The sequence below is a fragment of the Dromaius novaehollandiae genome, chromosome 2, assembly GCF_036370855.1.
Source record: "Dromaius novaehollandiae isolate bDroNov1 chromosome 2, bDroNov1.hap1, whole genome shotgun sequence".
In the NCBI taxonomy this organism is placed as follows: domain Eukaryota; kingdom Metazoa; phylum Chordata; class Aves; order Casuariiformes; family Dromaiidae; genus Dromaius; species Dromaius novaehollandiae.
Genome location: NC_088099.1, coordinates 10675807 through 10701678, shown reverse-complemented (window position 1 = coordinate 10701678; position 25872 = coordinate 10675807). Strand labels below are relative to the sequence as shown.

Genomic DNA, 25872 nt, shown 5'->3' with positions numbered 1-25872 from the left:
AGCTCTGAAATCTCACAGACTTTCCCTTCTACTGGGAGAGATGGTTCTCGTTTTGATAACTCAAGCTTTCAAGCAAGGTTAACTCTTGGTGACCAGATACTCTGATGACTTTTTCTGGATGGGAAATAGATTCTGAGGCAGCCCATTGTTATCAGTCTAAAAAAAAAACATTGCTAAACCACAGACCTAAACCTATCTGCAAACTAGCCTCGGAAAAACTTTGTAATCTCTGCATGAAGCAGCAGGTGTTTCATAATTGGAGCTGGTAGAAAAACCTATACCTGTCCAGGTTTCTCAGCTGACACATCACAATAAAGCATGATACTAGGTGACTCATTACCGTCATGTTCTATCACATCCCAGCTCCTAATGCAACATGAGAACTGCATTACACGTTAGCTGAATAATATTTTCCTAAGTGTTCATGATAGAAAAATCTGTGCTTCCAAGGGAAGTCATTTTGTTGGTTAAAAAACCAACAAACTTGAATTCTGATGAGAAAGAAGAGGCCACGGGCTCAGGTGCACACACAAGATCTTCCTGCAAAGCACAGCAGGGCTATCCGCCAGAGCAGAGGCACAGCGAGCAGAGATTGCCTGCAGGTTGAGCCCATGTCTGCACTGGAATGAATGAAAGCCTCTTTAGGCAAAATTGTACTTGAAGTGGAGATGGATCTGAACCAGAATTTCAGAGCCAGACACACTCTGATTTTTGACAGACGCTAAGGCAGCCTTTCTGGGTTTTGGATCAGGGTAGGCAATAGGCAATTTTGACTTTGCGCTTAAAGAGTCAATGTTTGCATGTCCCGCACGCTCCCCATCTTTCCAGATCCTCCCTACCATCCACTGTTGTTTCTTGACAACTAACTCCCAAGATTTCCCAAATCAAGCTGGTGACCCTAAAACCCAGTAAAGTGAGCACTTGCACACAGCTCCCCCTCCACAGAACATGCCGAGGCCGGGAGGGAAAGCCCAGATTACTACAGATGGACAATAATACCATGTACGTATTGGGCAAAAAGGGGGTGGAAGTGGAAAAGCTGTTCTGCAGAAATCTGGGCTACCTGGAACAGCACTGCCTGCATCTCCAGGCACTGCCTAAACTGATACGTCACACCAAGAGCAAGGTGTCTTCCCAAGGTAACTGGACCCGTCTTTCTGGTTGGCAGTGATCATATAGCCACTGTCAGTTTTCCATAGCAGCAGACAGACTGGCAGTGGTCACACCAGGAACTGCTTATAAGAGATACGCCATAGTCCATGTGCTGTGACCTTGTCAGCTAAGAGGGTTAAAGACAGTTAATGGTTAGACTGGAGTGAACCTAGGGAACAACGAACTGCTGCAAGAGCAGTGCCTGAGTCAGAAGGTGGTGCTTCAAGTCAGCCACCAAGGAATGCCCCACGACGTGATTTTTTCTGAGTGGTGGGAAGGAAGATGAAGGTGTGTGGGACCACGCTCTGGAGATACCATCTTTTCCATGAGATCACACATTCCTATTCCAGAGCCCATGACAGCCTGGCAAGACTAAAGGCATTAGAGCCAATTCTCAGACATCGGTCTGCTGTTCTTGAGTCCCAGGGAAGACTGGCTTTATGTAGCGTTCTTCTCTTTCTGTCAGACTGATACAGGGTATTAGTTGCTAAAATGCTACTTTCGTTCATCTGGGCAGTCACAATTTAAGGAACTGAGGGACAACCACAATAAAACAAGCCTTCCTAAGCTAACAGAGAGGACGATCAAAGGTAAGAAGAATGATTACATGCACTGGGCCTCTTGAGTCCACAAAAGAGCTAACTGAAGGCCTATATGAGTGAAATTTTTAAAATCATGAGCTGCATGGAAAAGGTGAATGAGAAACACCACCAGATGGTGTTCACTGTCACTTCCAATGTAAGGATGAAGGAGAGAAGGAAACCAAAAGAAGCTCACAGGAGAAAAGTTTGAAACAAAGAGGACATTTATTTACCGAACACAGTCCACTGAGGAATTCCTCGCCATAGGACATTGTGGGTATTGAACAGTTATCCAAGTTAAGAAGTAATGGAACAAGTCCATGGAAAAAATTTGCAGAGACTCGATTTCTGGATCCAGAAGCCTCTGAACCACAGACTGTCGCAGCTGGAAAAACATTACAGGGAAGTATGATTGCATGCTTAGCCTGTGCCTCTGTGCTCTCCTAGGCATCCACCATTAGTCACTGCAAAGACAGGACAGTGGGCTAGGTAGTTGACGAATGATTTTTATGAGTAAAAAACATGACTCACGATACTGGGAAGGCTCTAGTGTTGGTTACCTGCTTACCTTGAATCCTTCTTGAGGCTGTAAAACCCGGGTTGTTGCAACACTACCTGTATGGCAGGTTGTGGCTTGCATCTGCCGCCAGATCAAGCCATGCACCTTTGGTGAAAATCACCTCCAAGTGCCTTGGGAAGCGTGTCCTTAAAGTGGCAGCTCCTTCCCTTCCTCTGCTGTGAGTCTTCAGTCTATTAAAGGAGATTCAACTTGTCTCTCAGCCTCACGTAGCAATATGCAACCAGCACTGTTCAGCTTAACCTATTAAAGCATCCAAAGATGTCACATATCAAGACTCCAAAAAATGGAGAGAAGTATGTATCTCATGTGTTTTAACCTACTCCATTTAGGAGGTGTATTGGCCTGCTGTGTTTGGAGTGCTACACAATTTTGTACTGTTATCTGTCATCTTAAAAACTTGGAAGCAAACTTTGCTTTTTAAATTAAAGAGACTTTTGCCAAACAGAACTCTTTAATAATGAGATGATGTAAAAATAATGCCTTCCATATCTTAAGACTTCATTAAGTTGCAACAACTGAACAAGCAAAAGCCTTTGCGCTGACCAAAGGATGACTGCTTCCCAGAAAAGGGATAGAAAAAATTACATATGCTACTTCAGTAGAAAGGTGTACGTGCATGCTAAAGGAAACAAGTGACGAAGAGATGCAATTAAACATCTAACCAGTGCAGTGAGATCTAATTCCTCATTAGAGAAATTAAAGGATATCTGTGATCACTTCCAGGCAGACATGTAGGTAGGTATTTTCCTGAATTCAAAGCATTCAGACTTGTTACAGGAACATGTTTGGATCTTCCTCTCGCATGTGCTTCTTGTATTTCATGCTGGCTCTAGTGACAACATGAAGCCTCATGAAAGAGGCAGCAGGAATGTCTGGGATAGTTGAGGCTACAGTTTAGGATATGCAAAATGACATGTGAAGTATCTGTGTGTGATGAGAGCAGTAAGTTGACTAACCACAGACTTGGAAATGCCATCTCAGGTCAGCTCGTCTACCTTGGAAGTGCTTCTTCCACTGTCAGTAGTTAACAACTAGTGGTTAGGAGGGGACCAAGAAGACATTTAACAAACCTGACACTTCCCAATCTAATCCTTTTCTGCTCGAAAAATTTGTGAGAAATCAAAGTGTGTTGGCACAGGACAGCTGAATTTGTTATAGTTACAAATATGAACATTTATTAAAACTGAGTATCTGTAAGTGGATTTAAGTGCCCTGTTTTAATTCTAATCAGTGGAGAGGAGAATTTCCTTGCCTTGCCTAGAGTTTTCAGCACTACGGGTACCAATGAGCAAAGTAGTGCAAATAGTGACAGTTTAGAGAGTCTCTTAAGGCCAGATTTCAACTTGCTCATTGGAAAAAGGAAATTAAATGTACCTAATCATTGGCAATTGTCCCTTTTCCCCCTTCAGCACATGAGTTACAGGGAAGGGAGTAATGCGCTCTCTAGGTGAGATAATATGAGAAAGAACACTACAACGTGAGCACAGTTTGGATGTAAAGGAGCAGGACTGCACATGAAGGACAACAACGGAGATCTGAAATGCAGCAATAACTAATCCGTGTATCCCAGGAATGAACAACAGTGTGTAATGGGCACAAAAAAGAGAAATTACACATGAAAAAATTATATTCATAGAATGAAGCAAATTCAATTTTGTGGCACATGTCTAGAAATGATCCTGAAGAACAAACGGGTCTAAGAAGTCACACATTTCAGAAGGGGTTAGAAAACAGGCAGTCTGGAAAGGCCCTTGAAGCACATCTTCTGGATATCTGGCTTTTTTCTATTCAAAAGAAGCTCCTTTTGGCAATGCTATTTCTAGAAATGTGCACAAAGGATTATGAGATCCTTCTGAAATTTAGGGGAAAAGCAAGTCTCTCTAGAGGCAGCAGAGCTGACAGAGCAAACCTGAATCTTACCTCTAGGACAAGTACTTCCAGGGGTCAGCCGGTCTGAAAGCTACCCACAGAGGTGGGCACAACACTGACCAGAGACTGGGGGAAAAAAAAGAAAAATACTTTTCTTTCCTTTTGATGCCTGCACTCTCTGAGATCATTTATTTAAGATCAAAGTGCTGCCGAACCTTAGATCAAAGAGCAGACTGTGCAGTTCTCTAAAACGTGAAGAAAAACTACTGAATTTAAACCATTTTCATAGTGGCAGCTTCCAAGTGAGGAGCAGGAACTCTTACTCTTGCTAATTTGCTTGTTTGTAATTGTGTATCCAGATCTCACAATAAAATTATCTTGTTTTTAGTATCTCATTTTAATCATGCTGTTACTCAACTCACTCTGTGCTCTCTACCCTAATAATTTAATTTTCTCATGGGACACTAAGAGTTCTTTCTTTCCTCTTTCTCTCTCTTTCTCTCTCTAAAGATGATGATACAAAAATGATGGCTTGAAGGCACTGTGGGTCGCTGAACCCAGATGTCTGTTCTGGAAAGAATGATTTGACAATACATTTTATAAATCACATCAGGTCTATATTTAAACTAGCTCTGTTTCTGTTCTTAGCTCTTCCGTAAAAGTGTTGCAGGATGGTCAGGAAACCTTTTCTAACTTTCATAATACATTTATTCACAGCCACTCTTGGGCAAACATTATCTTTTATCAACCATGGTGTCTCACACCCATCTGCATTTTTCCTGCTCCAGCACGTACCTGAAGTAAGCACTCCATGATGCTGCCTTCACCTTTGGCAGATGGATACGCTGGGATAGAGACCTCCTGTAGGTGTCTGCTCACCTGCACAGGGCAGATATGGCACTGTGCTGAGGCTGCCTTGCAAGCAACATAGCCACATGGGCATGTCACTCTGAGCCAGAGTGACAACCTTGTATCACAGTACTTGACTACACAGTTGCCTTCCAGTTAAAACCCAGAAATAATCAGGTTGAAGGAATTAAGCCCCATGGCCATGGGCCCACATCTGGAATTTCTGGGCAAGCGTGGGCAGATTGTAGATAGTCACATACAAGATTATGCCAGTGATTTCCTCTTCTGGGGGACTCTGCATTTCCCAGGAATTTCTCCAAGAGGGAAGTGTGGGTGTAGGTGCACAGCTGCACGCCTTTCGGGTTAGATGAGGTTGCTCTTGGTGACTGGGGTTTCGATGGGTTGGGTTGCTGCTGACAGGGGTAGGCTGTACTTTTGGACTGAAGTGCCTGTATCGGGTACAGACCATATGAGGTACCATTTACGTAGGTTCTTCTTGGACATGGCCCTAACTCAACACGGGCACGCTTGCATCATTGCATCACACGCTGTACAGCAGTGTACTTCATTTCCCACTCCCTAGGCCCAGGCTTAATAAAGTACTCAAGGCTCCTAACTAATTAAGGCACTGTTTTCCTTCTTCAAACCTAATACAAGGATCAGAGTCAAAAAAATATTTATGTACTCGAAACCAGGTCTGCTCTAACTCTCCAAGGCACATTCCTGATATGAAGCCACTGTGTCCTCGGGCTGCTCGGAGCACAGGGACGGTCCTGCAGAGACCAGCCCCAAAGCTAGTCTCGCTTCTCCCTTCCTCCACCTCATCTGCTTTCCAAAGGATGCAACGTCGTCTCCCAAAATACCGGTGGGGTGCTAAATGGGATATAGTTCAGTGGTGTGAGTTACCCTGCATGAACGTCCTGTGTATGGCTATTGCAAAAGCCGTGTTTGATTTACGTGCAACTATGGTGATGTTTCTAGCCAGAACAAACCCTAGTTCTGCAGTATCAACCATCTGAAATGGGGAATGGACCGACCTGCTTAAGGATTTAGCAAAAGGAGCGACTTGGTGCGTTTGTGGGTGTTCTGTGAATGTGAACTCTCCTCCTTGAGCTCACAGCTATGCTTGTAACATATGTAAGCTGTGCTTGAAACATAAACAACTGATGCCAGCTGTGGTCTACAGTACAGTGCAACAGGACAACGTATAAAGGAAAATTTTCTTTATTTTTAAATATTAGTAACACTGCACAAAACAAAAAAGTGGTACTTAAGTGACAGAAAACCGGTACTCAGTCTTATTTCATATTAACCATAATTTAAATACCCTAACAGAGCTCATGTAAGCTTATATGTTTGCCTAAGGTTACATTACATAATGTAAGCATGAGAAGCTAAACCATTCAAATACCACAGACACCAGAATTCTTTATATCGAACCAGGCTAGAAAGCAGACTTGATTTTCGTTTAGCTTCTTCCTTACATCATTTTGTGCATCATTACTTTTTTTTTTTTTTTTTTTTTTTTTTTTTAACATTAGGATGGGTGAGTTTCTCCAGGAACTGTGGACTTTGAATATTGCCAGGTTTAAGTCTGTTACATCAACAACATATTGGCAAAAGAAAAAAAGACAAAAGAAACAAAACAAAACCATAGACTGATGGCTTCTACTTGGAGGTTAAAAGAGGAGGCAACACACTGACAGGAAACATGCAGGTAAGTGCTTAAGGCAACAGAAGGACTCTATACAAACTACATGGTTAAAAGAAGCAATGTATCATGCACATGAGACAATTATGGGAAGCAAGGAAGTAATCTTGCCAGAAAATATATATTTCTTTGAAATTGAAGAAATATTTTCAAACTAAAAAAAATTAGTCCTGCAATAAAACTGATGTAAAATACTTCCATACCTAAAGGTGCAAGTTCTTTGCAGAAACAACTTGATAAAATCTTATACGGATCCTGAAAAAAATGTTCATTATCTAAAATCTGCTCAGCAGAAACAAAGAGCAGTTTTAAAGTAGCACTTAGATCATTTATCTCTAGTTTCTGAAAATAAAATTTTAAAATAAGGAATGATTTCACTAAATGATTCATTGGGAGTCAACTACGTTTAAAGAAATCAGTAGGAGTGCTTACCGGAGACTGCCATCATCCTAGCTTTTTTAAAATCAGAGGATATAACATCACAATGTAATTTAAAATGAAGTAACGTTTTAATAGGAGGGACAAACCTTTGCTGCCTAACTTGGGAAAAAACCACTGAAGTAATTTATAAAGTTTGCATAAGTTACTGTAAAAGAGTTAATGCCTCAATCCTACTCTCAGCGCCATGGGCGAACAGGATTGAGGTTTAACTCTTCGTTGAACAGGCCTGATGATGCTAGAGTGACTGAACAAAGCGGCATTTTCACAACCCTTGCGATCTGAGAAAAAAACAAACAAAACCCACTAGACTAGAGTAGTTTTAGTCCCAGGGAAGGAAGAGGTAAGAAATTCTGTAACGCTTTCCAACCTTCAAACATAACACACTTCTAACCGTGATCAGCCTCGTTCGAATTCCCCTACCCAACTGGCAAGAAAGCCACTCCGTGAAACTAAGAAGAATAATATAGTGCAATTTTAGTACAATTTTAAACACGAGTCACTTCCTTACTAGCAGTGTGAACAATCAAAAAATATACACAAAGGAGGTGTGCTCAAATGTAACGTAAGTTGTCATTATTGTAAAGGTACTGGCATAGCAGAGAAGTCCATTTTAGTAACTCCCTTTGGTTGACTTCTTCTTCTTCTGTTCCTCTCTCTGCTTCTGCTTCCTCCTCTTGCTGCCTTCTTTGTGTCCTGAGGAAACATGGCTTGTAAAACACTGTTCATAGCATTCATGGACTTTTCCTCTATAAAAAGCACATGTTCTCTGAATGGTTTAAGGAAGCTTAAGAAAAGGTCCAACTTTCTAATGTAGTTTTTTTAAAATGATCAGTTCTACTAAATCCCTTATGAATGTAGGATAGAAAGGAAACACTTTATAAATCTTTGAAGTCTGAAAAGATCTAGAGAACTTTCAAAAGACTTCAAAGCCATTCAGGAAAAGCTTTAAAAATTAGAGCACATGCAAAACTGGAACACTTTCAAAAGGAAGCAGTAAGTAAGACTTGCACATATACAGCAGGAGCTATGTAAGTACTGGCGTCTCCTGCTCACAGTAGTCCGAGTTACCATGATATCTCCATTCCCAGTTTAAGAATAGGGAATGCTGAGACTCCTGAGTAAATAAGAAGATGCTCAGTGTTTAACAGTATGCACTTTACATGCAGGGCTTCAGCCTGCTCATGCTTAGCTACGCACCCTAGGTTATATTCTACTGCAACTCTGATGTCGCATGGAAGTGTTAAATTCAAGCAACAACTTACTGCTACTGAGTCGGCTGTGAGATCTAAGCATTATGATACCCAGTGTTTTAAAGTCACTATGGGCTTGAGTCTGCCCCAAATCAGACCTCCTCCCACAGCAGCTGTGCCCCCATCAGAACTGCAGGACTTTGGCTTACGTTTAAGACGTTGGGAGAACGATGCTCTTTAGTCTTGGGCTAAATTTACATCAGACATTAGCAAAAGCTTGTGCATTAGAGGAAGTACACTCCCTTGCAGCACAAGAAAACTGTTCCTAGGTTATCGCTCTAGCTTCTAATGTATCAACAGCATTACTTCATCTCTCGCAATCATCTGAGTCAAGAACCAGGATATTTATTTAGCAATGCTGCCATGAGCAATTAGCCTGGGCAAAGTTAGAGTGGGAACCAGTTTTATTGTTTAAGGAAGAGAAAAACTGGCAGCGCTCTGACGGTAATTTGCAGAATTGCTGATGATGCTCTCTGTGTGCCCTGCGCCCTACCACCCTGCTGAGATACAATTCAGTCCTAGAGGGACATCGCAGCTATGTTTCCTAACTAAGAGTCCCATCTGTGACGTTTCCTTCTGACGTAACCCCCTCTGTCACCTATACACTGGCAAAACCAGGCTTCCTTGACATTTGGTTTACTCCATTAAAAGATGCAGTGAGGGACATATCCCAGAAGGGTACTGGCACCTCTCCGATTTTCCAAAGAGGCCAGCGCAGAAGGAGAAGCCACACTGTCTCTGGAGCACCGGTTATCCAAGGGATGTTATTTAAAGGAATCTTCCCTTTATGGGAGGAAAAAACAGCATCGTATCAGCTGATCAGAACTAGTCTCTGTAATAACTATGAACCATTTATGTAACTATTTGGAACAGGACCATTAAAACCTAACAGGTTATTAGCTTCATCATTTTCTCATTTTTCATTCTCAAAACACTGCCAGTATTTCTAAAAGGCTTCCACATACAGGCATGATTGCTTTTGATCCTGCTATTTTATATCCTACCCTCCCCCCCCTTTTTTTTTAAACAACAGTCCATTTTCTTTCCTCAGAGTATTTGAAAGCAATTCTAGCAACTCTTCCTTAAAAAAACTGTAAATAAGCCAAAGTGAATTATGACTTGAAATAAATGTCATATAATTCATTGTCTTATAAGTAAAAGAACTCAAATGTTAAAATAATGTGGCATGAAGATATTCAGGCATTTGACAACATGGGCTCATACCAGCCTCTGGAATGATAAGGGTAAAAAGTGGAAATCTTTCAAGTGTTATCACTGACACACAGAAACAGATTGGCCAAAGTAGGAGATAACACACAAATACAGAATATTCCTCAAGAGAAAACTGCCAGGTTGTTTCTGTTTCCAGGCTGCCGTGATAAATAACTTCACTCACAACCATTTCTTATCTTTTTTTTTTTTTTACCCCCACCGAAAGAAGGACAGGTCTAACTCTGCCAGTCTGTTCACTCCACTGATGCTATGCTGAATGAGACCACCTGAAAACCCAATCCAAAGAGCAGCTCCTAACAAAAACTAAATGCACACGCCAAAGAGATAACGCATCAATGGTTATTTCATGTGCACACTTCAAACAACACTCATTAGAAGCACGTCTGAGGTTAGAAGGCCTCAAAGTCACAAGAGAACAAACCTGAGTTAGAAAGCAGCAGCTCCATTACTGTTTGATTAATTTGTCATAAACGTGTGTCATGGTGACTTGTCAGCATCTTGAAGCAGTCATAAAAACTTCGCATAGTTACTGTCTGGTTGAACTGGCTTCAGCCAAACAGTTGTGGTCTTGGAGAAGGGCTTTTCAAATTCCCATCCTTAAAAGTAATTGTTATCCCTCTAAACTCTGGAAATACACTACATTACCATAAAGAGCCTATGGGAAGGGTGGGAGAAGAAAAGGTTTATGAATGCTTCCCAGAGCTTTGCTATTTGGAAACCAGATTTAGTCAAATGCAAATAGACATCAGCTCAACTTGGTACGTTCTTGCTTCCGTCAGCTGCCAGGAGCAGAGATAGATGAAGCAAGAATCGGCGCCATTTGGAACTACACCTGTTTGACAACCTGGATGGCTCTTGTTTAAAATAGACAGCATCTGCCAACCTATTCTTTCTATTTCATTCCCCTCTCTTCTATTCCAGAAGAAACATAAACAGCACAGAAGCAGTTTTGGCTAAAAAAACAAAAAATAAAACAAAACAAAAACACTCTCTCTTGCGTAAAGCCTCTCTGCTGAGTCCTGGACTGACTTTCCTTCTGGTTCTCTGCATCACCTGCACCTTCTAAAGGCACAGATTCATTCTGTCACAGACTTGCTTCAAAACTCCTGATCTTGGGAGACAACCATGAGGCATGCGTACACACCGAGTGAGCAGGCTGGTGGCAGGAGGAAACAATGCGTTCAGTCACGATGGACAATTAGCACACACCATTCCCTCCCTCTCTGCTTCTTGACCCACCATCAGTCAATAATAAGGCCGTGGACTGCATTTTATGGTAGAAATCCTGCAAACATGGAGCCGGGAATAGGGCCTCCTTCCACTTCCAGGCTCCGAAGCAGCCTTCCTCGCACTGCACGAGTTGGGGCTGGAGGGGAGTCATGCTTTGTGCTCAAGTCCCAGAGGAAATTGTTTTCAAGATCTGTCAACTCCTTACAGCTGCAGCAATTCTTTGCCCCCACCTTCAAATCAGGAAAGCAGTCATGGCTCCATCACGCCCACAGGGTTTTAACAGGCCAATGGTCATGTGGCGAGGGTGCCTCCACGGAGTATGCTTCCTAATTTCTGCTGTTAGAGGTATTTCTCTAGCCAAAATATTTAACCATTATTTCAAAGGTAACTCGCTTACCCCTGCGTTGGAGCCATCATCTATTATTCCCCATTGAGCACACTTTCATATGCCCTTGTAAAATTTCATCCCAATCACGGCTTCGGTGTAATTTCATGGGTGTGACTCCATTTACAATTATAGCTGTACTCCATATACTTTCACATGCCCTCCTTTCAGCCCAAGCCACTGCCCCACACACCACAACCTGACCTACTAATTCTCTCGCCTGTCCATGCCACAGAGCATCTTAGAAAGAGGAGCTGCCTTTACATAAAGGTCTGAAGTGACAGAACATCCCACCCTGTCTAGGTATGCTGCTCCACTGTTTAATCATCCTCACTGTTAAATCCAAGAGGTGAGTTCTTCAGTTTCACTGTCCAACCCTATGATGTAATTTAAACTTTGATCTTTTAGGGGACTGAAAAGCTTTGGCAACTCAGTGGGGCCTTCCTTCATGCTTGCTCACCATGCCATCTTCATTACCCCTTGTGCCTAGAATTGCCACAAGAACATACCGAGCCAGATACAACCTGCTTGCCTGCTCTTAATTAAGGTAATACTACTGCTGAATAGAGTCCAAGGTTTTCCTCCCACATGGCAAGCAAAAGCTTGCAAGGCTCTGCAGCCTTGGAAGCCCTTCCATGCATAACCCAGCCATTGTCCACGGGAAGCACATGCTGGGGAAAGGCATGCTTTTCTACTAGCAGCCAAAAAAAATGTGCACAAAGGCAGCTCAGGCTAAGCCGGGGGGCAATGAGCCAGTCTCCAAGCCCCCGGCCAATCCTCCCACTCTCTGCCCGCAGAACGCGGCCGCTACCACATCCCCCTTCCAGCCAGGGAGCTGTGCTGCGGGACATGGAGCAAAGGGAAAATTAATTTACTTCCATCTCCACACCTCCGACATTCCTTGCATATTAAATTCCCACAGAAAACAGAGTGGATCTGCTTTCCATTCTCTTTCCATTGCATACCCAGATACAAGTATGCGGAGGAATTAGGGTAATTAGTTAGGATAACCAGCACATTGATTTTACTAGTTAGTGATGTGTCATTCAAGAAACTGTATGCTGGTAAAAGGTAGGGAGACTGCATCAAGGATGAAATAAAGTTCAAATGGCTCAGCTTTGCAGCGGAGGAATCCATGCCAGAAAGAGAGCAAGATTAGTTAAGCTAGTTCTTTTAATGCGGTTTCTTCTTCAGTGATGCCAACAGATGAAAATGGACCAAAAATGAATTATTAATGTTGTAAGTTTTAGGTTAATGCAAGCTATTCCATTCAAAAGGAAGATCAAACCTTGCAATATTAACTTGCAAATAAAGATCTTTTGCTTCATGTATTTTTCAGTACTTTAACAATAAAACATTTCTATCATTCTTGCTAAATAAAGGTCAAAATTATCAAACCCAGGGCAGTAGCTTTTTAAGGATAGATACCACTATACCACTAGTGGCTGCAACCCCCAGGTCTGTGCTGGCCTGAATATGACTTTGGTACAGCTTGGCTACCACTAGTCAGACATACATCATACAATCTGGGAGTACGTTACTTGTTGAATCCAACTTTTTACAAAAAATTTACTTGTTTGGAGCTATAAAACTGTTTGAGATAAGCAGCAACTTCAGAGCACAGGAGATGAAGTATTATTCTGAATGGCCATTATGAGAGCAGTTAACATATGAAACCCAGAGCAATTTCTACTGAAATGCAAAGTGTCAAAGTCAGATGGAGAATCAAGTTGAATTCTATTTGCTTTTTATTAAAAACCTGCTGTAATGAATGGAAATCCTCACTAAGGATACAATTCATCTCATATCTCACTTAAGCGTGCTGAATATTGTACGCTTGTCTAAATAAGTCTGCCAAAATTCCTATGTAGACAGTAGGGAAGAGATGGGCACTCCTGGAGTGATTCCTAGCTCCTCACCTGGGTTTTTAATAGACAAAACGAACCTCACGCTTCAGAGATGCTGCTGCTTTCCACTAACAGGAGCATCCTGGATGATCAGACAAGGCACCTAAACATACTCAAGATGAATCTTATCTCTGTGTCTTTCATTTAAATTTACTAGGCATTCACAAATTAAAAACCAAACATTTCCACTGTCACAGCTGGGAAGGGAAACCATTCCAGCTGCAAGGGAAATCGTTAACTACGGAGAATTTACTTTACACACTCTATTCGGGATGAGGTCTAAAACCGCTGCGCAATATAGCTGCCAAGGGCCATTTGCCAGCAGTGGCAAAACTATCCGATTCGAGGTGGAACCACGCCAGACTTCAGGCGTTGAAGCTAGCAATTTTCCACTGAAGTGAGTGGGCTCTGGATCAAGGCCTGAAGGACGTTATTCTTTCCCAGCGTCGTCCCATGGAAGCGCGGCAGCTGTCGCAGCGATAAATGAGAAGCCAACAGGGAGTGAGCGAGCGCTCTACACAATTGCAAAGCTCTGCAAGCCAGGCCTGCTCCCTGGGGGAAGTGGCTCCACGGAGGTGGATGCCCATGAAGGAGACATGCACTGTTGGCTTGGCCTTGTGTACAAGCCTCCCGGAGAGGGATCAAGACCCTCGCATAGGGTTTTTAGGACTAGCTCAACCTGTCCTTCAGCAGCCATCATCTATCAGAGGAAAAGCAGGCAAAAACATTTAAAGCAATGGAGAAATCTTAGCCTCACTGAAATCAAGGTTTCATCCTGAATCTTTTATACCTGAAGAACGACAAAGTGACATGGAGTTTTATGGTAACTCACAGTCTAGTGACTGTGACTAGACTAGAGGTTTTCGTGATTGTGCAAATACTTCTGGAAATGCATTTTAATTGTAAACTTGTGTGTCTAAAAGCCTAAACAGATTTTCAACTAAAAGGCCTAAAAATGTTAAAATTGCTCCAAAAATTGCAATTGTGTATTAAACTCAGAAGCTCTTTGGAAATCCTTGCAAAACACTCTGTTGTAATTGCAGAGAATCGGACTTGTCCAAATTAGATCCTTTGCTGAATGCAGACACGGGAGACAAAACACGTAACCCTGGTTGAGAATATTTCAAAACATCAGCCGAGAAGTTAAATTCGGGCTTCTGTAAAGAAATTTCAAACTTTTTTTTTTTTTTTTTTGGATAAAAGATTTATTGCAGCCAGCCCTAAAGATCTGAAAGGTTCACGTGTTTCTGATTCTTTCCTCAAACTATCATCATGTGGTATCTCGAGGTCTTCTGTACGGAAATAGCGTTGGGTTTAAAGGATAACGAACACAGCAGGAGCCGGTGCAGTGCTGGGACTGGGCACGTGCATGTTTTAGGGGGCAGCCTTTTTCTTTTCCTCTCCTCCCCTCCAAGGCATGTTTCTCCCGAGCTGGGTCCACCCCATGGAGCCTAACCACACTCGTGCTTCCCAGTGCTACTGGAAAGGGCCCGTGGTTTGGGCACCCAGCAGAGCAGAAAGGCAGCCATGCGCTTCGGGAAAACCTGTCCTGGCAGTCCCGAGGGATCTCTGACCGCAGATTCAAATTAAATCAAGTAGTTACGAGCACTTCGCTGCCCAAGGTAGCCCGTGGACTATATTCCCCAAACATTACAGGACAGCAGGGCTATCAAAGGACTAATTACTTCCAAAAATAACCAGGACGACTGTTGCGCTTCCTTGTCTGCCTGAGCAGCCTCAGCGCTCTCCGTTAGGGTTTACATGCCTAAAGCCACAGCTTCCAGAAATAGCGTTGAGCTGCCGAAGCCCGAACGCCTCCTTCGGCGAGCAGGCCGCACGCAGCCCGAGCGAGCGAACACGCCCGCGCGCAGCACGGCGGTTCGTTAACCTCGAGAAAGCCTTCGTTATGGCGAACAAAGCGCACGGGCACTTCAGCAGCGCAACACTATTTCCCCTGGGGCGCAACAGCGGCTGTCCGAGGGCGTTTGCCTAGACTACATCCAAGAGCAGAGCTGAGGCGGGAGGAAGGCACGCGAGCGGCCGTTTATTTCTACGGGGGAGCGGGCGTTAGGTGAGCGCGCAGCACCAGCTCCGCGCTCGGCCGCTGGCTTTTCCCTGGCGGCTCGCCAGCGGCTCCCTCGCGGCGGGTTTCTCGGTAACACGTTTGCGCGCACCTGATAAATAAAAAGGGCTCTCGAAGCCGCCGGTGACGCGGGCTCTGTCCTGCTCGTCGCCCTCGTCGCTGTTGTAGTGGCAGGCGTATCTGGGGGAGCCGGCGGCCTTGTGCGGCTTCAGGAGGCGGGGGGCGGCGGGCTGGGAAGGCAGCGCGTGCTGGCCTCGCCGGCGGCACTCCTCGGCGAAGGCCTCCTCGTCCGCCTCGCCTGGAAAAGCAAAGAGGTGGTGAGAAGCCAGCCGTGCCCCTGAGGCAACGGCGACCCTGGCGGGGAGCGGGGCAGCGCCAAGCTACCGCCTTGCTGTTCCGCCGCCCGCCTCAGCCCGGCCTCCCCGCCGCCCCCACCCCACCAGCGGCCGGAGCCCAGTGCCTGGCTCTGCCTCCGCCATGCCGGATCTGCCCGGAAAAGGCGGCCGGGGCGCCGGCCCCAAGAGGGGGAAACGCTGAGGGGCGAAGGTGCCGGGGCTGCCGAGGCCGGACATCCCTAGCAGGAGGGAGGGAGGGCAGAGACACACGACAGGTCGAATGAGGACAGCGATGAGCGCGTAGGAGGTGGAGCACAGTCCGGGCGGCAAGACAGACGCGCAGCAAAGGAGAGGAACGCGGCGGAAATAAAAACCCAACGTGAAAAATGAACATGAAAGATGAGGTGCTCCAGCGATGCTCATGCTGTTTTGCTGAGGAAGAGGCTTTTCCTGCGCTGCAAAACCTGTAACAGCGCCAACGCTGATAAATGTTCGGCTGCCTTCACGCACAAACACGCGCGCAATGAAACACCACCACACGTTGAAAAGGAAACACTACGAAAAGCACAAGCAAAAAAGCCAAAGACACACAATGGAGAAAACAAGAGCAAACGAGACAGAGGGAGAAGAAAGCTGGGTGCCACATTTGTCCTTTACAAGGTTTTAAAGTTCCCTTAATTCAATTACTTAAGCACTTTTAATGGAGCTGATGAGATATGGCGTCGCTTTATCTGCGGGGAGCGCGGCGTCGCCTGCGGGAAGCCCGCCCCGCGAGCTGCCGGGCCTCGCCGCCCCGGGAGGGGCACTGCTGCTACCCAGGGGCTGCGAAAATGCTTTGAAGGTGGAAAAAGCGCCACGTAAGCATTAAGCAACCCCTGTAGCAACAGCCAGTTCACCGTGTGCACCGAACCGCCGACACTGTCAAACACAACGAGCTCCACTGTCTTTACCTGGTAACCGCGTATCGGGAGATCCTTCTGAGGGCATGAGGAAAAGGAGGCAAGGTGTTTCTTTTTTAATAAGTCATTTCAGAGCCCAGGGCCGCCCTGGGGGCAGCGGGAGGCTCCCGCACACGGCCCACATTGCTCACCCCGGCGGCGGAGTTGCCCCACGTGCGCAGGCGTTACGGAGGGGACCTGATTTCACGGCGGGCACGGATCCTCCTCCAACACACTCACACTCCTTGACAGTGAAGTCTCTTGCCCTTTTTTCAAGGCACAAGCAAACAAGACAGAAGCCACTTTTTTGCAGAGGCAAAAGCGCTTCAGCTACAAAAGTCAGCGGGCAAAAAAAAAAAAAAAAAGCTCCGGCGAGATGCCGGATTCACAGCAATCCCCCTTCCCAGCTTTCCATAAGAGACTACAGGATTCATGCTCATGCAGCATCACTGCAGATGTTGGCTGCACAGAGCAACCAGCACAAGCGGCACTAAAGCACACAGCCTGATGATACCAGGTCTGGGAAACACGGTAGGAATAAAAATGAACAGGAAAACCACACACACCAGTCTCTTGCGAACAAACAAAATAAATAATAATTAAAAAAAACAGTCAAGGGAGGTCACTTCCTAACAAATTATAGTGCACCAGAACTAGGAGATGCCTCCCCGCCCATGAAAACCCAGGCTCATTGCTTGCCTCCTGAGGCACGAAGCCTGCTGGATGCAGGTTTCAAATTCACATCGTCAAGCAGAGGCAGGCATTACAAGTGTACTGCAGGCCCTTCTCACACTCTGAGTGTGCGTGCACCTCAAAGGGACTCGCTGATGTGATGGGCACAACCACAGGTAAGTATTAAACCAGATGCTACAAACACGCTCATTAGTTCCGTGTCAGAGGTGCATCTCCACAGCTTTAGCCTAATTCAGCTAGTGTGAAAGGCGCAGTTTAAAACTGGAAGAACGCAAAGTAATTTTATTACGCCCTGGTGACACGGGCACAGTGCCCTGCCCTATGCCTCCTGCCCTGTCACGCCTCCTCGACCGGCCCTTGCTGGGAAACGCTCCTGTAGAGCTCAACGGCTTTGCGAGCCGGGTTGGGTTACCAGGCCTGTAACGCTGGCAGCCTCAGCAAGTAGCAGAAAGATCTGCCAGCAAGCACTCAGGCTTTCTAAGAGTCCAAGCTAAAAAAAATATGAAAGACATCCAGTGCTCTCAACTTTCTAATTAAACTCAACTGCAACCTAGAAAGTGGTATTAGAGCTAGTCATCTTCTATCAAATCATCTGAGATGCTCTCCATGGCCTGTCTCAGCCTGCAGCTCCTCACAGTCATGAGCAAGACTCATACTCTGGAAGAGGACAGCGCCTGGCTCTCACAGACCTCCAGCGAGTTTTGGGACATTTGGCCACTTTTCAACTGTGAAAAGCGGCGCTGTGCCTCCTGGAGGCTTTGCCTGCGTTGCCCTCCAGCTGCGGCTCTTCTGCAAATGGTCCGGAGCCAAGATCGTCTCTTCGGACAGCGCGCCCTACTCTAACAGGGCTCATATTTCCATCACTACACAAAAGGCGATATACCAATAAAAAAGAAGTCAGACAACTCCTGTAGTGCTGATACGGACAACTGAAAACCTATCTCTCTCTTCCCCTCAAAGGGGAAGAGTATCTCTCTCGCCCTCAAAAATGATCCAAAACTAAGTCCTGCAGCTGGAGCTTTCCCTGTGCCACCGCAGCGGCCTGATGAAGTCAGGGGACATGCGGCCGCGGGCGGCACTGCCAGAGGCAGCCGCAGCACCGCTTCGCCCCAGCCGGGGCCGAGGCGCACGGGGCTGATCAGGGCGACGCAGCTGGGGCTAAGCACAGAAAAGCCAGTGTTGCCGGCGGGGGGGATTGGCATGAAAAGCTGCGGCACCGTCTGCAGAGAACCAAGGCCGAACGAGGCGTCTCCCCACCAGTCCAGGCCTCCCTCTGGCCCGGAAGGAGGTGACGGTCCGTGCTGAAAAGCGGAGGGTGGCTCTTTGATACTGAATTCAGGGTGAGCCGGGATCCGTGTGAAAGCTGGTTTTAACCCTCTCCACGTAAACGCCTGAACTTTCTGACATCGCGGCGTTGTAGTTAGTGTTTTGCTAACCTGGATTACATTATAGTGCAAGAAATCCCCTCGCAGGCTGCCCTCAGCCGCTCCCCGGGAGACGACACAGTGGGACTACACAAGACCTGCCGCAAAGCGGAGTTCGTAACACAGCGATAACTGAAGTGAAATGCTCCATTAACTTTAATCGGACCACAAAGTCACCCAGTTTTCCTCCACAAGGATAACGCGTGCCTCCTATTTTGGGAATGCCTGTCCCTGCCTGTCCTTTCTTGCCGCAGAGGCCGCCGCGTGGCTGCTTCCCACCCACGGCACGGGCAGCGGGTTTTACAGCTAAATCCGTCTCCATCACACAACGGAGTCGTCAGGTTCCTGTTCTGAACTACAGGCAAGCTTTGGTTCAACAGATAAAGCAAAACACTGTCTGAGATTTCTCCCCTTCCTTCACTGCAGGAGAACAGGAGGTGCATCGCAGTTTAGCTAATACCGTAGTATCAGGTCAGCTGCAATCCAGGTATTGAATCGAAAACTATGCTGGGCACAGCATGAGCCTCCAAATCTCCGCTCTGGTCTAGCTTTAGCACCCCTTGTAAAGCAAAACAGAGCCGTTATTTGCACTGTTTGCTTTCTCTTTTTCCGCATATTATAGCATGGCCCACCTCTGCCTCTCACCTGCCACGGCCGCGCGGGGAACTAGATCAGGGAACCGATCCAAGCTAAAAATAAACACTCTTTTGGGGAGCTTATTTTTAACGCCGCACAGGTCCTGGCTCCAGCTCATCGCGCGGCCACACCAACAGGGCAGGCGAATTGCGGCCGCTGGGGCTGCAATTCAAATTATGGTCTTAAGTGAAGGTCTTACTCTGCTAATACAACTAAAAATTAAAAACCTTGTATTTAGTTCGCTTGCAAAACCAGTCTGGAGAAGTTATAATCGTACAGGTTATTTCTGAAAATTAGGGATTCAGAATTGCCACTCGGTTTCTACACTCATTGCTAAAAGCAGTAATTAAGTTTGGTTTTCAGGTGCACCAGGTCCTCTCAAATGAAACGCAGCTTCTGGTGAAAAAAGAACTCAAACACAAGCTGCAATTCCCTGAAAAGCTGCATTAGGACCCAAATCTGCCTTCTGCTTCACCCGGCAGTATTAAACCTTTGGGCAGAAAAAGAATGTGTCATACCAAATTCCTGTTGCGTAAAAGGGGAAAACCCACATTCTTTAACCTGTAATTAACCAGTAGAGGGCAACATTGCCCATCATGAGAGCAAGCAGTTTATCAGAGAAAGTCACTGTCAACTCTCATTTATTTGGGAACGTATCGATCCTGTACATTTAATGCCAACCGAGCACAACGCTTTGACCAGGAGGTGGGGGGGAGCCACCAACCATAACAGAGAAGTCCATATTCACTCTTAGAAAACAGAAATAAGAGAGACAGGAATCAAAACAGTAAGGTAGGTAATATTTTAGTTGAGGTGGGGCAGTTAAATCACTAAGACCTTAACTAAAGGGGGGAAAAAAAAGTGGCTCTGCATTGTAGCCTTTTTCTATGCACATTTTCTTACCCACCTATCCACACCTCAGCCACAGCTACCATTAAAACGTAGACAGCTCCTATGAAAATGTAGACTGATTTTGTGAGTTTAAAGCATGGGATATAACCAACTACAAGGGATTTTTTTGACTCAACCACAGAAATCGTATGTTCTTCAAAGCAAGTCACTTAAAGTACCTCTGCTTTCCACCTGTGAAGTGGGAGCTAGGGATCCACAACTACACTAGATGCCTAGATGAAGAAAGCAGTGTTCACTTCAGGAGTGAGGTACTATGGAATTAAAAAAGAAAAAAAAAACATTTTATTGAAATGCGTTTTACTTTTTAAGCATGGCTAACGATTGCGCCTACAAAATCAAGAATGTATGCTGATGACAAAACCACAGTCCGTGTGAAAGGTCCTCATTTCACAGAGGGTCAGTTCTCCCCACCAAATATCCAAATACGAAAAAGCACCTTTTCAGAAGAGTGGCATAATTATTTTGTATTACGTTTCAGGTAACATTAGCATATGCCCTGGCTATGCAGAACTGGACTAAATTCCTACCAGAAATCAGCATTAATTACTGGCAAAATAGTAATTAGCAGAAATATGCAACTCAAACTGGGGTAAATATCCTGAGGATACTGAACCCTTTATTTAGTTTTATCATGTCATTTCCTGTGCAAAAGGAAACTGCGACTTAGTGGTTCCAGGACAAAGACCTACTAGTTGCATGTTATTTTCTTAAAAGACTTAAAAAAGAAAAAAAAAAATCAAGATTTTCTCCTGTATTAACAAACAAAACTAGACAAACTGGTTTACTCCATCCAGAGGAGAACCTCCTTGAGCATGTGAACAGTGCATAACCCTTACTGCAATCAACATTAGAAAAAGAAGCAATTTGTGAGGGAGGCCTATTATTACCTACTGACAAAAGAAGGCTCTGAACAAGCCTTTTTTTTTTTTTTTTTTTTTTAATAAGAATGTCTTACAGGAAACATACTCCATTCAACTCTTTCTTTCTTGAATGATGGCCGTCAAAGTATCTGTCTGTCCATCTTAATACTTTAAGACTTAAGACAATTCAAATATATTTAATCTTCAAGAGATATTGATTTGAGACAAGGTGTTTTAAGAAGCTCAGAGAAGGGAAACATATTCCGGTTTTTAGAGAGGGCTCGGTACTGGAACTATTTATTCAAACTACGTTCAAGGAGATCTCAAAGAGTTTTGCTTGCCTGTTCTCTCCTGTTTGTTATTACCAGGACCTGGAATTTACCCTGGGCTGCGTAAGGGCACTGGGGTTTCTGATGACTCAACCCTATGCTGCTGGGACAACTAGAGCTCCAAGGGAAGGAGCAGCCAAAAGAACAAAACAATTCCCACTAAAATATATTTGTCTGAAGTCCAAACTGCCCACAGCACTATGGTCTTTCTACTCTGTTCATGATAGGATTTTTTTTTCCAGTCAGTAAGCCTTTTCAGTATTACAACAGCTACTGCATCAAGATTTGCTTTGTATTAACATAAGATACCAGAGTTCTTGGGAGATTAAAACCAGATTTACCAGCGAGTGGTTGACATTTTAGAAGAGCCCATTACAGCCGAGAACTTATGTAATGAAAACAAGCAGTCTGCAGTGCTAGATGACACTGCAAGGAAAAATTCCAGGAGATTAACTGGTTCTTTAGTTTCTCTCTTGAAAGCTCCTCTTCAAGATCCACGTTAGACATATTACAGCACAGACAAAACATCAGGTAACCAACTAACTATACTGAAATACAGAACGATTCTGGGGACCAAACTTGAACTTTCATTTCAGAGAGCTGCCAAACCACCACAGCTTCTTCTAATTTACGTTGGAAGTGGAAGACGTCCACTACAAGAAATCAGGCCCAGGATTTTTCCCCAAAGTGCATACATGCACGCATACACACATAATACTCTTCAAATTGTTGGCAACATGCTAAATCAAGAAAATACTCCGCTCCATCAACATTACTGTAGGCTATGCTGAGCAAGTTCTTCTGATTAATTGTTGCTAAGCTTGTTTCTAAATTCCAGGAAACACTAACACTGACAAAGCTTAACAACATGAGTTATAAAATCCATTTAAGTATGTGCTCTGTAGATTTTGTCACACTCAGCAGAAACTGTATTTTTCATCAAGTCTTTTTTTGGAAAACATAGCTGTCTTAGTTGGACAGTGAAAGTCTTTAAAAAATTTATCTCTTGCTATTTGATATGATGCTTATGAGAAAAAGCAGCCATTTTAAAAGCTACTGATAAAAAACGCAATCAAGTCTCTTGAGCCAAAAGAGACTGAAATCATTCAGAAACCATCCACGGAATGCGAGAACAGCTGCAAAACCCGCACCAGCATTTCAATGGCAGAGTTTTTACAAACCGTAAAGGGAATTTATTTCAATGCTGCCGTTCATCAGCTAAAGCACAAAATGGAGGACGCAATTTTGAGTGGTCTCGCACAAGTCAGTTGCTTCGATCGATTCCTGGGTATCGTTTTTCTTCGGGCATCGTTGCCCACGCCTCAGTGTCACCGCTGTATCCAAAACGAGAACGCTGGGAGATAAATGGTTTGCCTCAGTGACAAACATCCTTCACGCAAAACGCTAGGAAACACTTAGCCTGAGTGGCATCTAGCGTGCTCAGCTGATTAAAAACTAAACATGCTCCAAGTTCTTCATCAGCCCTCTCCCTGCAAACTTGCTATGATGCCCCACTTCATCCTTTTTCCATCTCACGGCCTGCGCTCGGTTGGTGCAACACCTACACAGTTCTGCGTGCACCAACATTACTCCGCAGAATCAAAATACCGGTTACATCTACCTGCCCCTAGCCGCAAATCCAAACCTCCTAGTCAAGGTTATTGGAGATTTTGCCCTGAGTTTCCCAGGCAAAGACCAGCACTACTATTCCTTACACTGTAGGGACTGTACTTCTTACTACACCTTATGCAGCAAGGGTCTCGCTCAGGGACCTGCCCTGGCCCTTGACCCTTCCCACGGCGTCCCCCCGGCCCCGCTGCCTGCTGGTGGCACGGATACGTCTCGGGCACACACCACATGAGCTCAGGGCCTGGGAACACGATCGGAGCAGGGCGATGGCAACCATCTGTGAGCCAAGGCAGAACAGGCCAAAAGCTAACCCACGACAGGACGAAGCATGTGAGGTGGTGGCGAAGCCACTGGGAAGCCAAGCGGATTCAGGAAAAAGGACAGAGCCTGCTGAAGCAAACACTGCAGTTCTATTCCTGGCACGGGACAGCCATGGCCGCAGCACGATCAGCATCTGGGAAAGGGCAGGGCCCAATGCTTTCTGCTTAACATACATAGCAATCCAGCGCTCTTCTGGCTTTAAAAGCTGGCAGTGGGCTGGCTCCTTTTATTTTTGCCCTCATACCCAGCTACTCCCCTGCCAGCTCACTCTGTTCCTACACAGCCTGTACTGCCGGCAGTAAGAGGGAAGGGCCGGGAAATTCCCACCTCGGGTTTCGCACAGCGGAGAACATCTCCGTTACAACGCTCTGCCTGTTCTCCGCTTCGCTACACTGCTCCCCGATGCTACGGCGCGGGGCCCTGCAAAAGAAACGGGAGAGGCACAACGAAAGACTTGGGCGCTTTACGTGTGCGAGCGCTCACGTAATGAGCCCTCAGTATTCGACATACCATCACCCACACACTTAAGACGACAATTATGTACTGTACACTTCAGCCTAGCATGTATGTACATGAATCCAGCATTTATAGCACATCGAGCTATGTAAGCAGGGATGCTTCGCCACAAAGATACGGCAATCCACAACAAATTGGGAAAATGACTATACTAGACACTAACTGCAACAGCGCTGCAAACACGTACTTCTGAAGGAAACACCACCTCACTGGTTCCCCTCCGAGTGGTTCACGACTGATGGCTAAAGCAACTAGTTTGTCCATATGCACTAACACTGAATTCTGCAGGCTAAGATACAGATAGGAGAGCTACTGAGCAGCTGGCAGCAATTTTGAATTTACCTCCTCACTACCAAAACTTACTGATCTGAATAAAGAACTTCTGCTAAAATTGGGCCCGTATAAAACTCAAGGGTCCTGGATTAAGTTTGAGGACGAACTGCAGACTTAGCACAAGGAGGCCTTTCAGCAATTATTTTGCTTCTGCAGAAGCAGCTCAGGGGCTCCATCTCCAGATCATGCCAGCTGTTCTCCTCCTACAGATTTTGAACACGGGCAATACAAACGGCAGCAGGTAACGTGAGTCTTCATGTTTCCAGCAAGCAGAGAGATGACCTCATTTGCAAGCTGCTGCTCAAACTGAACTCTAACCTAGAAGGAAAAAAAAAAACCCACAAACTTTGTCACACATGGGTCTTTTATACATTGATGCATGAATACCAAAGAATGAGGAATGGAAAAAAAAAGTGACAGCATTTGTGATGCTTTTTACACTTTTCAGGCCAAATGGATAAAGTAGAAAACTTTGAGGACTCACAGTTTATTTCCACTTTGTTGCTGGTTCACATCAGGTGCCTACCATATTTTCCTTCGATTAAGTTGTATTCTACTATGTTTCAACAACGCTGTCTGTTAGACCAGCTTAAAAATTTGAACTGGGGCTCATTCTTAAAAAGATTTTATGATTTTTTTCTGGCCAATCCTTTCAAGCATAAGAGCCTCTGGTCCCTTCCTGGACAAACTGGACTTCTATGTTAAAAGGACTAAAAAAGAGGGCCTCTATTTGCTTCTGATAGCATAAAGCCCTCTCCATCCCAAATTATTTCACGGTAGACCAAGCGCACCCTTTCCATACTAAACTGGGACGGGAAAAGAAATGAGTGGTGGTTGCTCTCCTCAGGTTTTATTTGCAGCGCATGCTCCTCTAACCCAGCATTTAAATGAGATGCCGATCAGTGACTGTCTCCCTCTCTTCCATCACCCCTCATCCTCCAGAAATGACTATGACCCCACTCATCTGAAGGCAGCAATTCCTGCAGCAGTCAGCCAACACCCTGCAACCGGCTCACGAGCCTCCAAATGCAGCTGCCTCTCAGCCCCACGACTGAACATGTATTCTGCAGTCTAGAGCGCTCAGACAAGAGCCACTCTGACCTCCGCACGTCTCTCTCACTTGTGCTTGAGAACTTAAGTGTCAGATTAAGAGGCCCCATGTAAGTGCCCCTTCGCCCTCCTGTTGCTTCTTGCCTTCATCCCTTCTAGGGGTTACCACCACTAGGTCAATCATCTTAAAATGGGCTTTTAACTAAACAGAAAACCTCTTCAGGTAGCAGCCAGAAGAAAATTGCTCCTCTATTTTCACAATGAACGAATCTTTAACTCATTTTTTTGCCTTTTTTTTTTTTTTTTTTAAGAGTTAAACTATTACAACAACATCTTGTATTTATGATAGTGGCTTTCACTAAAAGCAACATATCCAAGGCAGTTTTGTTTAGGCATTTTCTTCCATTTCTTATCAGCTTTAAAACAGTCTTCACAAACTTTATGTGCCGCAAATTTCAGATTACTATAAGAGAAAGAATTATATGTAAGCAAAAAGCCATGCAGTTAAATTAAAGAAGAATCTGATGACTGACTTCGCAAAAATGTAATGAATGACTTCCACAGCTGTTTTGTCAACACTTCCATAGTAATTTGGCAAAAGCACAAAAATAGCCATTTGATTGAA

At 44.9% G+C, this 25872-nt stretch overlaps 1 protein-coding gene across 4 annotated transcripts in view; it reads right to left on the bottom strand.

The window, feature by feature from the left end:
• Window positions 1-6239: 6239 nt before the first annotated feature.
• Window positions 6240-25872, bottom strand: part of DNAJB6 (DnaJ heat shock protein family (Hsp40) member B6) — a 62228-nt gene continuing 42595 nt past the window's right edge. For 3 of the 4 annotated variants that reach the window (XM_064505750.1, XM_026103028.2, XM_026103019.2), the window contains one exon: window positions 13409-15569. In XM_064505750.1, the coding sequence (XP_064361820.1) occupies window positions 15256-15569 (314 nt within the window). In that variant the 3' untranslated portion in view covers window positions 13409-15255. Of the gene's footprint in view, window positions 7877-13408; window positions 15570-25872 lie in introns of those variants that run through there. The other variant, XM_026103044.2, reaches the window with a different exon arrangement.